We start from the raw sequence: 13627 nt of genomic DNA on the forward strand, positions 1-13627 counted from the left end.
ATCAGAACATTGACTACACTGGACAATGAAGATTTTGCTTCCTGAACACTTCTGGTGCATTTTATGGATTTGGGGAAGCTGATCATGAAAATCACCTTAAAACTCTTCTATCACGTACTGTTTTTTAGGTGTAACCAATTTTGTAATTTAAATTCGTATAAATGTAGGCATATAGCAGAGTATCAGGCTCTTTCGCCCACTACCCATGCTGTTCTATTACACCCAATTGACCTATAATCCCTAGTACATTTTGAAGGGTGGGAGAATACCAGAGCCCCTGAGGAAAACCTATGCAGACATGGAAAAAACGTACAAACTCCTTACAGCGCGGGATTCAAACCCTGGTCCCGAATGCTGGCACTGTAACAGCATTGCACTAACTGTGCTGCCCAAGACTTCCTATTGTATTTTAAGTCCACTAGTATGTTGCCCACAAAGCAAGCTGCTATGGTCAGTCCAAGCATTCCTGGGCACGCACTCAGTGCCAGTGCTATGCAAATATTGTCTTAGGCCCGGGCATGCTTAGGATAGATGCAAACAGGATGTAAAGCAGCTTACATATACAGATGCTGTGCATTACATTGTTATAGATTGAATGGATGTTTTTTAAAATATTTTTATTTTTCACACTATAAACCACATTGATCAAGATACATACATTTTTCTTTTCAAATATATACAGTGTCGTTTTCTCCCCCCCCTCCCTCTTCCCATCCCACCCTCCCTACCTCCCCTCCCATTCATTTAAAGTTCAGAATCTAAGATACATTAAACCCGTCAAACAATGTTGTCACTCCATAAAAATAAACAAGAAGTTCCACTGAGTCAATTCTTTTCATTTCCTTCTCCTTCTGTCATTTTAGGTGGTAGATGTCCCCGGTAGGGTTTCTCTATTGTGTTTCATGTATGGCTCCCATATTTGTTCAAATATTGTATTATTATTTCTTAAATTATATGTTATTTTTTCTAGTGGAATACATTTATTCATTTCTATATACCATTGTTGTATTCTCAAGTTATCTTCTAAGATTGGATGTTGATGCACATGTGAGTGTACTTAGCAGTAGGATTTATTGTCTTCAGGAAGATTCAATACAGCAGAAGTACCTTGTCAGTATTGCAACAGCTGTGACACATGTTACATTTGTGGCAAGTAAATGCTTGAGGCTCAAAGATCCAGCATGACTGGACTTATTAAGAAAGCCTATGAGTCCTACTTTGATTGTAAAATTGGTGACCAAAATAAACCCTGGGCTCCTCGCATTTGTTGTGCAACACGTGCAGTCAACCTGAGAGTTTGGGTTAGTATCATTGTGTGATTAAACATGTTAAGTTGAATGAAAGTTAATTTAATGTTCCTCCAATTTTCGACGTGATACAGCAAATCTTTATATTATGCTTGAAGTTGTCAATTGTAAGCCCCCAATTTTTTTTTCAGGAAGTAAACTTTTTGAAAAAAATTGTTGTCCAATGAAATTCAGCAACTCACATTTTTTTTCCATTGACAGATAATCAGTGGTATTTCATTGGTTAAAGATTGTAGTCAGGTGCCAGTGGTATTTGATAGGTTAAAGAATGGTGAAGGATGACTTTAAAATTCTGAAAAGTTTAGTAAGTAAGATGCATTGTATGTTGAAAAAAAATTGTTTTGGAGAGTTGTGAGACTATGGAGGGTTTGAGGCAGTTGAGAGAAGGGTAGACAATTTTTTTAGGAAGACAGGAATAGAGGATTATGCTGATCAAGTTGAATAGGTTAAAATTGGGTAAGGCTCAAGTGATGTATAAATATTTACAAGGTGGTTGGGTCAGTTGACCTCTTTTGTGCTGTATATTCCATACAGCTTGATGCAACTATTGAAAGCTCTGTGGGTAGTATGATGTTTGCTGGTTCATTTTGAACCACTCATTCACAGCTTTGTATGACTGTTTATTCATTTAGGAAAAGTCTCCCTCACCATCCACCCTCTAAGTTTCGCAACCACCCACCATACATAAAAGTTGTTCTGTGATTAGATTGCAGGGGATGCAAAGTGCTTTTAGCTAATCGACTCGGAACTTTATTGACTAACGCCATTGATGCTATTAATAAGGCTAACTTGGAGAACTTGTGGGACTGGAGTCCATCACTGGATCTGTGGCATCAGAAAGCTTCACAACAGCTGGCATAGGAATGATTAGCAATATTTTCTCAAGGCAGCAGCAATTCAGTATCCCATGTTGATGGGTGGAAGCATACAGAGGAATCTCACTCTTGCAGTAGTACAAATGGCGAGGCATGCAACTTGATCATCTAAAGATAAAAATCCTTTTTGTGCAAACACAACAGTTCTGAAATCTGATATAAAAGCAGAAAATACTGAACACATTCAGTTATATCAGGCAACATCTGTAGAAAGAGAAACAGAATTAACATTCAGGCCACACTATTGTAGTCCTACTGAGGGAGGTTTGCAGCCTGAATGAGTCTGTATTGTCTTTGTTAGGAATGTGAGGTTGTATCATCCTCTTTTGAATATCTGGGGAGGGGGAGACTGGGGGGAACTACTCCTAAGGTGCTGCTTGCACTTCAGCTCCACACTCCTAATCCTTCAGCATTTGGTGCAGAACTTGGGGAAGAAGTGCTTTGTTCAGTAATCTCCTTGTCAGTCTGCTTCTTGTCATGCCGTTCTAACGTCTAGGCAGTGGTCCACGTTACTTTCCTGCACCTCTGTATTGGTTACATTTGTGCTGATCTACCCTTGTGGGACTTGAGTGATTTGTGGACAGTGGGAACATTTTACTTCAATTATTTTGTGGTTGATGTATAATTTACAACCATCCAACAAAATACAAAGTGGAGGTCTGGGGATAAAGCCAAAAAAAAAATAAAAACAACATGGATGACTCTTGTCTGTCCTCTTGAAATTTTCAAACGAGCTGGGAGTTGAGTTAGAACTGCTGTGCAAAGCAACAGATCCAGATTCCACGGCAAAGTAAGAGAAATGGCCATCGATCTGGAAAGATGTCACCCCTAAAAATAAGGATCAACGTGCTGCACACTGGTGGTATTGATAGGTACCAAATATTCACTCCAGTTAATTCAAAAGTACAATGCTGCTCTTTTGCTTCCTATGTGGACCACCTTGCAAGGTTGACTTGTGTTCAAATTAACTGAAGTAAATCAAAACTGTGAGGTGGGCAAAAGGCAAAGGAGGAAAAACCCAACACCCAACCCCAACCAACCAATTTTCCCCTGCAACCGCTGCAACCGTGTCTGCTTGTCCCGCATCGGACTTGTCAGCCACGGACGAGCCTGCAGCTGACGTGGACGTTTACCCCCTCCTTAAAATCTTCGTCCGCGAAGCCAAGCCAAAGAAAGAAATCAAAACTGAAGAAAAAGATCGCTTTCCAATGTGTGGTTGCTTTGAGAGCAATTTCTGAGGTTTTATGTATTTTCAACAGCTGATAGATGACAAGAAAGGGTTAAATGAAAAATGTGAGACGATGGTGAATGAACTGAAGCAAATGGACCAGAAATATGCAAAGAAAATCCAGCAGATACAAGGTCAGCACGATCTGGTGAGTATTATTCTTTGAGTTAACACTGTAGGCCTTGTAGCCTAGCCACTCAATATTCCCTATACTCTATTCAAATCTCAGCCGCCTTACTTTATCACATACTATTGGCATATATTTTTATTCTTTTCTCTTCTCTCTGTAATTCATCTCAACTATTTCCCGTCATTCCACATTCTTTGGCTAAAGAAGATTTTTCTGATCTCTCTTTAGGTTTGGGATTTATTAGGGTTAAAACTCACCTGTAAATGATAACATTTACTTTGTCATTGCTTGAACCCTTCATAATTGCAATCATAGTTTCACCCATTTTAAATATTTTTGACCCTTTTCTTGTGTTACATTCATCAAATAACATAGAGACTAGAACTCTGAATTCTCCTTTATAGTCAAGGTTCTACAAAGCTCAGCTTTTGAATTTTATTCATCAAATGAGCTACAATGGGTTTTTAGTACTTTAATACATTGGTTAACCTGCATTGCAACTTTAATGATTATTTTAAATCTAGATTTTTTTTAAGACACAGTCCAAATTAAACTCCTCCTCTATTCCATGAGCAAGTAGCCTTGTTTTTTTCTACCACCTGAAAGCACCATCTTTTTCCATCTATACTGAAATGTATTTGCTTATTTATGCAAAAACACAATGCAGGAGAATTACTTGCTTATTTATGGACTCATTCTGGTAGCTTGTTGATATGGGTTTGCAGTCCCTGTCTATCTCTGTAGTTCATTCAGCTAGCTGCTGTTTCCCAACTGCTAGGCTTTATTCAGAAGTTTACTAATTTGTATCACAACAAATATTTTTAGGTCCATCTACAAAATTATGCATGTCCAATCTTATTACAACTTCAAAGAAATCAATAGTCATTTAACAAGGACTTTGAAGTCTGTGTTGACTATCCTTTATTATTTCATTGATTGTAAGAAGATATTCTACAACATCTTGAAGCAAAGATAATAGGATTATTATTACCAATGCAGTTAAGATACTTGATCTATAATTTCATGAGTTATCCTTAATCCCTTGTCAAAGTCGAGAATAACATTATCTATATTCTAATTCTGTTGAATGGAATCTCTATAGTTTTAGAGCAATCAATATAATTGGGAAATGTGAGGGGCGCTGGTTAAAGTGGTGACTGTCTGCCTTATGGTAGACAAAAGTTTAAGAATTTCATGTATGTTACATTCTAAAAAATAGAACCTTTATCTTTAAACATTACCTTTAAATATTTGTCAAAATTGAAGTGTGGGACAAGAATAAAAATACTAAATTATATTTTGTTGTGGTTGGATCTTGTTGCAGCTGGCGGAAATGTTGGTGTTGGCTAATTGGGTGGAAGGTGGTGACTAGGGGGAGTTGATCACTGACCCCATTAAAGAGGAACTGAGAGGTCAGATATGGAAAAAGTTGCAGAGATTGGGACAATTACAATGTTCAAATAACATTTAGACAGATACATGGATAGGAAAGGTAGAGAGATCTATGGATCAAACACAGGTAAATGGCACTAACTCAAGGTTATCTTAGGGCCCATTTCTGTGGTGTTTAAATCTGAGTAGATATAGTTGACAATCAGAAAATTGGAGAGGGGGAGATTCTGAAGGTGCTCCATATTTTCTATAATTTTAAGAATTGATTTTTGTCCCATCCAGCCTATTCCACCATCCAATATGAACATTGTTGATCTGATTGTCACCTCAGCTCTGCCCTCTCCTCCACCCACTCTCAGCTTTCACTCCCTTGCTTTTCAAGTATTTACTTCAATCTTAACAACATTCCAAAACTCTGCTTCCTGCACACTGAGGAACCTCCCGAGATTCATGAAACTTTTGAGAGTGAAAAAAATCATAGAATTTCCATGTTATTGGAGGAGACTGCTTATTTTTAAACAGTACATTCTCTTGGATTCTCTCACATGTTAAAACAACCTTAACGTCCATACTGCAATCAAGTTTTGTTCTTATTTCTCTCAATTCGTGCAAATATAAACCTAGTATGTACAGTTTTGCACCTAAAGCGACTCACCATTCCAGGCATTAGTTTAGTAAACCTTCACTGAGCTGCTTTCCTTTTCAGTGGCAAACCATGCTGTTAATTTGCCCTATTACAATGTAGAGTTTCTTCTAACGTCCTTGTGATTTTTTTTTTGTTGTTGTTTGTAGGAAATCAAGAAGTTAAAAGAATTAATGAGCGCAACAGAAAAAATACGCAGAGAGAAATGGATAGATGAGAAAACAAAGAAAATTAAAGAAATTACTGTAAAAGGTACCAGCATATAAAATTGTGAGTTCTATCCAAAATTCCTGATGGTTATCAGGCATTTTGTGAGTAGATACTACCAATGAACTCTAATTGTGTTAGCATTTTGCAAAGGAACAAAATGATCTGTAATGTTTATACATTCATAGTTCAACTACTTAATGCTTTGCAAATTAAAAGAGGTCTGATATGATTACATTTCCCTACATTCTAATTTCTATTTACAAATCCAGAAATTGTCAAACACAAGCAAGGGAGAATGTGACACTCCTCTTCCTGTCTTTGTTCTTCCCAGATGCCTCCTAAAAAGCCTAACTTTGTGGTCCAGGTTCTATCCACCTTCGCTGATATTTATTTACTAAAGCAGTATACTCAATGTGCTTAAGCGCTTCATTAAAATCAGAAACTCTTGGGGAGGGGACGATGACACAAACTTAATGGTGTATAACCTCGACATAGTACTTGACGGCCAATCTACCAGTTAAGGGTCCAGTATGAAAGCTCCTTAATTAGCACGCAGGCATGAAATCACATCCTCGACTGACGTCTGCATGCTGATTAACACGGTGTGAAAGGGACATGGACTATCCAGGGACAAAGTCGTGACATGCTAATGAAGTTTTTGCATGAGTGAAGGAACATGAAGGAAACAAAAGATTAAAAAGAAGGTATAAACTTTGCCAAACTATATAAACCTTTCTAAATATATAAATTTCTAAAGGACAGTAGGAAGGTCGCAGCGGGAAAGAGAAAGAGTGATGGTGAATTCCGTGTGGCAGAGAAACCCCTCCATGAGTTCTCCGTGAATCGAGCCCTTTCCCTGCTGCATGGAATTCTGTGAGGGCAGGCCCACCATCGCTGTTTACCATGGTCTTTATAAATTGTGCGCTGTTTCCGCTAGGACTTTCTCACGGTGTTTATAAATTGTGCACCTATGTTTTATTCTACTTTCCCACAGACTTTTATAAATTTATAAAGGTTTATATCAGTCAGCTCAACAACAGGGGCTGAAGGGCTCATTCTGGGCTGTACATAATGCTTAATTATGTTATAATCAGGCATGATTGATTTTGTTTAAATACAAGATCATAAAACATTAATCAGGATTTAGGGCAGGCGCACCACAGCTCAATGCATCACTCAGACATTACCGGTGGAGGATAGAGTCCCCTATCCCCATGGTTGCCTTGTGATAAGTGTGAAAGGACACCGATAACTGGTTAACAGTGGTCCAGCGTGAAAGACAGACGCAACTTCCTTAACTGGTTCACTGAATGGTCAATCTACTGGTTAGCCAGTGTGAAAAGGGATTTTAGCCCCTTCACAACCCTCCTTGTAAGCATGTAAACTTACTGGGTATGCTGCACCCTGGGAACTTTTCCCAGTGCACCATGATTTACCTGGTTCTTCGGGAACCCTGCACTTTAGGGGGTCTTGCCTCCCTGTGGTGCTCCGCCGATTGCACAGTTATATTTCACGTCGTGGCCAGCTGTGCTATGAAGTATAAGAATAAATAATATGCCAATACTGGAACCCTTCATTAGGACAGAGAGTGGACAAGAGCATGAGCTGAGGGTCTGTGAGAGGCAGTGAAATGTCCAAGCCCTAATACTGGTGAGGATGCATCTGCCTCCATGCCATGCCAGCACCACGCCTTATGTCACCTAACCTAGCATCAGCTTCACCTGATTCCTTGCAATTACTCTTGGGGGGGGGGGGGGTGGGGGAAAGAATAGTAAACGAGTCTATTCACATGGCAGAGCGAGAGAGACTGCTTCTCCCTGTTTAAAAACCTTTTGCCTGTTTACTTCTAACCCTGTTATAATAAACCCACCTGTGAGGAACGGTGCTGATTTGGGGAACAGGAATTCATGACCTCTGAGAAAGATCAGGAACCATCAGATGTCTGCTGATAGAATTAGCAAGGTGCAGAGAACCAGGCAGACTGAAAAGATACTAACCAATTAAATTTAATACCACTGATAACATTGTGTAGTAGCCTGGTGTTACATAGCACCATAAATAGCTCCTTTAACAGCGGGATTGATTCAGCCCAGGCGAAAGGTCATCTTAGTTTGTGGGGTCTTGGGAGGGCTCCGTCTGGTCGTAGGTTCCCATGGTTTGGGCACAGGGAGCAGGGAGAGTGCAGGCAGTGGGTCCCCATCCTGCTACTCCCCGATCCAATCCTGAGAAATTCCCATGCCAGGGGAGTGCAAGCATCACAGGGCGAGAGGGAAGGTGATTCTGGTCGTGGTGACAGGTGGAGCCTTCGTTATCTATGGCAGAGATGAGACGTGAGAGACGTTGTTCATCTCCTAAACCCTGCCATTAGGAAATGCTGAGAGCACTCAGCAGGTCAGGCCGCCTCTGCAGAGAAGAGAGAGGAGGTAGCGTGAGTGTTTCAGCTCATTGAACTGGGGTTCTCTCTCAACATATGCTGCCCGACATGCTGAGTGGTTCCAACCTTCTGATTTTCCATCACAATACCAGTCCCTGCCTTTATCTTCCTTTAGTGTCCACTATACTTATTCTGCAGCAGTGAAGCTCAGGGGAGGATGTTCTAATTTGTGGGGTTCAGGCATGGTGTGAGTACAACGGGAGCAGGTCAAATGGTGCCAGTGTGACATGTCACATGGGACAGGGCAGTGCTCTCCCCTGGCCTTGTGTCCACTCCCCTCTGACCACCTGATGGAGCTGGATATGTGAGGTGGGGAGGGAAGGTCTTCCCTAAACCCCACTCCCCATCTTCAGCCAACACAGCTGAGCATCTGCCGCCCCATACCACGAGCCTGTGGAGAACTACCCCCCCTCCTCCCTAAGGGTAATTGGAAAGAATCAGGTGAAACCGATGCAAGGCAAGAAGACACAAGGCGTGACGCATCCTCACCAGTCCATGCCAATACTAGGGCCCTGACACTCATTGCATCTCGCAGATGCCCAGCTCATGATCTCGTTCACTCAGCCCTGATGAAGGGTTTCAGAATTGGCTTATTACTTATTCTTATACCAGTTATATTTCACTGTATGGCTGGCCACACTGTGAAATATAACTGTGCAGTCAACGAGGCTGTCAGAGGGTGGCTGACGGTAGGGTCAGAGCGAGGCCGGCTGTGCTATGAAATATAACTGTAGTCAGCTGGGCTGTCAGAGCGCGACCAGCCGTGCTGCGAAATATAACTGTGCAGTCGGCTGGGCTGTTGGAGCACAGCTGGCCGCACTGTGAAATAGACCTGCTAGACTTATGGTACCCAGTAAGTTGAGTAGACCATTCATACCGCCAGAGAGTGACTAATGAGTTAACTTGGCCAGGCTCTGACAGAGCCCAGTTGAATTTTTATTCTCCCTTCTTGGTTGGGACCCTTCACGCTGCCAGATTACTCACTACAGACCCAGTAAATTGGCCGGTTCAGATGGAAGGGAAATTTAATGGAGCTGTTTAGGATGACAGTAGGCTTGCATTAATAGGAAGCAATTGACTCTTTGACAGCTTCATGGTTCCTTGACTTTCTTCAAGCTTATGCCTCCTTGATTTAATTAAACAAGGAGGTGAGTGCTAGAAATGAGGCTGAAACATTTGCAATCGTAGATAATCTACTCTGCTTCCTCCTAATTGTAGAATTTTGTCTCCAGCCAATTTCCTTCCCTCCAGGTGATAACAAGAAAGCATTAGAAATGGCAAAGAAAATGGGACTAGACAATGACTGAGATTTAGTACTAAAGATCGGAACTCCACAAGTAGCTCTGCCTCAAAAAGCAGAATAAATTCAATCTGGCTAATTACAGCCCTAGTTTTCTACTCTTGTTGATCAGTTTAGGTTTTACCAGGACCACTTGGTCCCAGAGCTTATTATTGGCGTTGAACCAAATGTAAACTGAAGAGCTGAATTCCAGAGGTGAGGTGGGAATGAGTGCCCTTGTGTGAAGGCACTATAGTGAAATTGAAGGCAGTGGGGTTTAAAGAAAAAAACACCAGTGATCGCACAAAGGAAAAGCTTGTTGAGGGCAATCGTTCCAATCCCTAGACATCTCTGCAGCACATAACTTCTCAGGGGAGTGTCCGAAGTGCAACCATCTTTAATGATCTTCGTTGCAATATGAGGTAAGAAGTGGGATGTTCACTGATTATTGCTCTATGATTCCATGTTCAGTTCCTCAGCAAATGAAAACACCTGTGCCTGCATGCTGGGCGACACAAACAACATTCAGGCATGGGATGACAGGTGGCAAGTAATCTGCAGGCCACACCATTTACTTTAAAAATTCAATTACATTGCCATGACCAGTAACTCAACCAGATCAGCTATATAAATACAGTGCCACAGGATCAGGTCAGGGATTGGATATCCTGCAGGGAGTGACTCACTCCCTGACATCCCAAGGCCTTTCCACCAGCTACAGGGCACAAGTCAGGAACATGATGGAATACTCTTCATTTGCCTGGATGAAGGCAACAGTAACAATTCTCAAGACCCTTGATGCCATCCAGGACCACACATCTGACCTGATTGGAAATCCATCAACCTTCCTAAGCTATTCCCATCACCAGTTTCGTGCAATGCATGTCATCCCTAAAATGCATCATGGTGACTCTTCTGCAGCTCCAAACCTATTACTTAGTGGCTTCTATTACTTAGCATGAAGTTACAATCTGTGCACCAGAAGGTGCACTCAAAGGATTCACACCAGGCTGCGGACTGGCTGAAAGAGTCCCAGGTATCAGAACCAGGATGTGAGAGGCTGCTGGAGGCTCTTCATTGTGACAGGTCTGTGCATCTGGAGATCGGGTTTCTGATGGTTTGGACTGAAGGCTATGTGGCTATAGGAGCTCTGGAGACGCAGTCATGAATGTTCAGTGACCCTGGAGGGACAGTCTTTTGCTTCTTTTCTCAGACTGTAAGGAGTACTGGGCAAATTTTGTTGATAGTGAATCTTTGTCTGCCTTATGATAGGCTAAAGGATATTTTCTCTTATCACATTTCTGTTTTAGTATATGACAAAAATCTTGAATCTTGCTCATCACCTTGAGGGTAATTGGGATAGATAATAAATTCCAAGACTTGGGACTCAACACCCCACTGTAATTGGATCCTTCATTTCCTCACCTCCAGACCACATCGGTACCGGAGTACCACAGGGCTGCGTTCTTGGCCCTGCTCCACTTGCTTTATACTTATGACTGTGTGGCTTGCTATGACAAGAACACCATCTACAAATTCGTTGATGATGCCATGGTAGTGGGGTGTATAAAAAGGGGTGATGTCAATATACAGGAGGTAGATTGAAAACTTGGCTGAACAACCTTGCAATCAATGTCACCAAAACCAAGGAGATGATTGTTGACTTCAGGAAGGGAAAACCCTATCCAGTATCACTGTATTCAGTGATTATTGTGGGGGAGCAGAGGTGGAGAGGATGAGCAAATTTAAGTTATTGGGAGTTACTATCTTGGAGAATCTTTCCTGGACCCAATACTAATGGCATTGTGAAAAAAGCTCGCCAGTGCCTCGACTTCCTCAGGAGAATGTGGAGATTTGGTATGACATCAGAAACCCTGGCAAATTTCTACAAATGTGGTGGAAAGCTGCATCATGGTCTGGTATGGGGACTCCGATACCTCCAAATGTAAAGCCCTGCAAAATGTAGTGGACTTAGCCTAGGATATCACAGGCAAAAACCTCCCCACCATCAAGAATATCTACAGGGAATGCAGCAGCAATCATCAAGCATTCACATTACCAGACTCCTCAACAACAAACTCAATCAGGGACTTATTTAAGGACTCTTACTTTTGTGCTTTACCGTTTGTTTACATTTATTTATTTATTTACATGTGTACATTATGTACAGTTTTTTGTTCTACCAGTAAGTGGTAATTCTGCCTTGCCCACAAAAAAAGAATCTCTGGGTTCTATGTGATGTCATGTACTCTGGCAATATATCTGTATCTACTTATAGACCTGCCAATGTTGTCCAGATCCCAGAAATGAATAAAAAGAGGTAAAAGCTGCTGCGGTCTTGATGTATTTCGTAGAAACTAAATTAACTGCTCAGTTCATAAGTTTTGTATAGGCATTTCTTAAAAAAATTGTTTTAGTTAAATGGGTATTTGACTCTATTTAAAATATAAAATCTTTCTTTCTTAAAAACATAATTCTGTTGTTTCTGACCCTGTGTTAAATATGGGAACTTTTTTTTTCCTTCTGGTTCACAGATTATAACTTCATGCTCAGTAATAGAAGCCAGTAGGCCTTTTCCAGCAGTTCCTATTAACCTGAACAACGAGTGACTTTTAAACAAGACTCCTGTCTGCTCACTTGATCACTAACTTACAGTATTCTTCACTAAGTTAAAAGTTCAAATTTACAACCACAACCCTCATCTTTGCCTTTGTTACCACATAATAAGTCCTCGTATTCTTTTTTTTTAAAAAAAGCTTCCACCAATACATGTATTCCATGTAATACTAGAGAACTCAAGCAGATCACATAGGATCCATAGGAAGTAAAAGGCAATCAACATTTCAGGCCTGAGTCCTTCCTGGGGAGTGTCCAAAAACAGGTAGAGGCCTGAAATAGAAAAAGGCGGGGGAATGGGGAGGAGCACAAGCCAACAGGCAAGAGGGTTTCCTGCCTTGGTTGGCCATTACCCCTGTTATTGTTAATATATATTGCAGTAGCCACTCCTGATTCTGTAATCTACATACCAGTGCCACCCCCAAGTTTCAAATCGTTTAAAGTCAAATGTTCCTCCTCAACCTGTGCCTCCTCCACCCTTGTCATCACCTTTTCCTTTGTTTTCCACCTCCTCACTTCTGCCTCTGTGAAATGCCTTGGAATAGTTTCATGAGCTGTGTGGTGGAAAGTGTGTTGACCGGCTGTATCACGGTCTGCTATGGGAACACCAATACCCCTGAGCATAAGGCCCTCCAAAAGGTAGTGGACACAGCCCAGGACATTACAGACAAAACCCTCCCCACTATTGAGTACATCTACAGGGAATGCTGCCATAGGAGGGCAGCAGCAATCATCAAAGACTCACACCACCCAGCACACGCTCTGTTCTTGCTGTTGCCGCCATCAGGAAAGAAGTATAGTGCCACAAGACTTGCACCACCAGGTTGAGGAACAGCTGCTTCCCCCTCCACCATCAGACTCCTCAACAACAAACTCAATCAGGGACTCATTTAAGGATTCTTACTTGTGCACTTTACTGATTTTCTTTGCTCTCCGTGTTGCACAGTCAGTTTATTTACATTCATTATCTGTTCACAGTTGTTTTGATTGTTTACATGTTCACGCTGTGTAGTTTATTTTCTACACTACCAATTAGTGGTAATTCTGCTGTGCCTGCAAGAAAAAGGAATCTTAGGGTTGTATGTGAATATCATGTATGTACTGACAATAAATCTGAAATCTCACAGACGTGCGTAACTTTGTGTTTGACCTTCAGGCTTGGAGCCAGAGATTCAGAAGCTAATCGCTAAACATAAGCAGGAAATCAAAAAGCTGAAAGCATTGCATGAGGCTGAACTCGCGCAGTCAGATGAACGTGCAGCTCACCATTACGTTAGGCAGATAGAAGATCTGAGAGAGCAGCTGGAGAAGGAGAAAGAAGACCTCTGCCAGAGGGAGCGAAATCTGGCCAGACAGAGGTTTGGGGAGAAGTTAATTCAATTACTGCCTTCTAATATTTGTTGATTTCACAATTCAATGAGGGTGCATCAACATTGCTCTCAGATACTACTGATTTTATTTTAAAATTACTGAGGCCTTGAGCTTTATCCCAAAGCATAAACATTCTTTAGAG

General features: G+C 41.3%; 1 protein-coding gene across 7 annotated transcripts in view; it reads left to right on the top strand.

The window, feature by feature from the left end:
• Window positions 1–13627, top strand: part of cep131 (centrosomal protein 131) — a 118659-nt gene that overhangs the window by 76308 nt on the left and 28724 nt on the right. For all 7 annotated transcript variants that reach the window (XR_011354850.1, XM_069929935.1, XM_069929934.1 and 4 more), the window contains 3 exons: window positions 3442–3558; window positions 5725–5827; window positions 13271–13472. Coding sequence is in view for 6 of the 7 variants with exons in the window: in XM_069929935.1 (XP_069786036.1) it covers window positions 3442–3558; window positions 5725–5827; window positions 13271–13472 (422 nt within the window). In the remaining variant the exon portion in view is untranslated. The remainder of the gene's footprint in view (window positions 1–3441; window positions 3559–5724; window positions 5828–13270; window positions 13473–13627) is intronic.

This window comes from Narcine bancroftii, chromosome 3 (genome assembly GCF_036971445.1).
Source record: "Narcine bancroftii isolate sNarBan1 chromosome 3, sNarBan1.hap1, whole genome shotgun sequence".
Classification (NCBI taxonomy): domain Eukaryota; kingdom Metazoa; phylum Chordata; class Chondrichthyes; order Torpediniformes; family Narcinidae; genus Narcine; species Narcine bancroftii.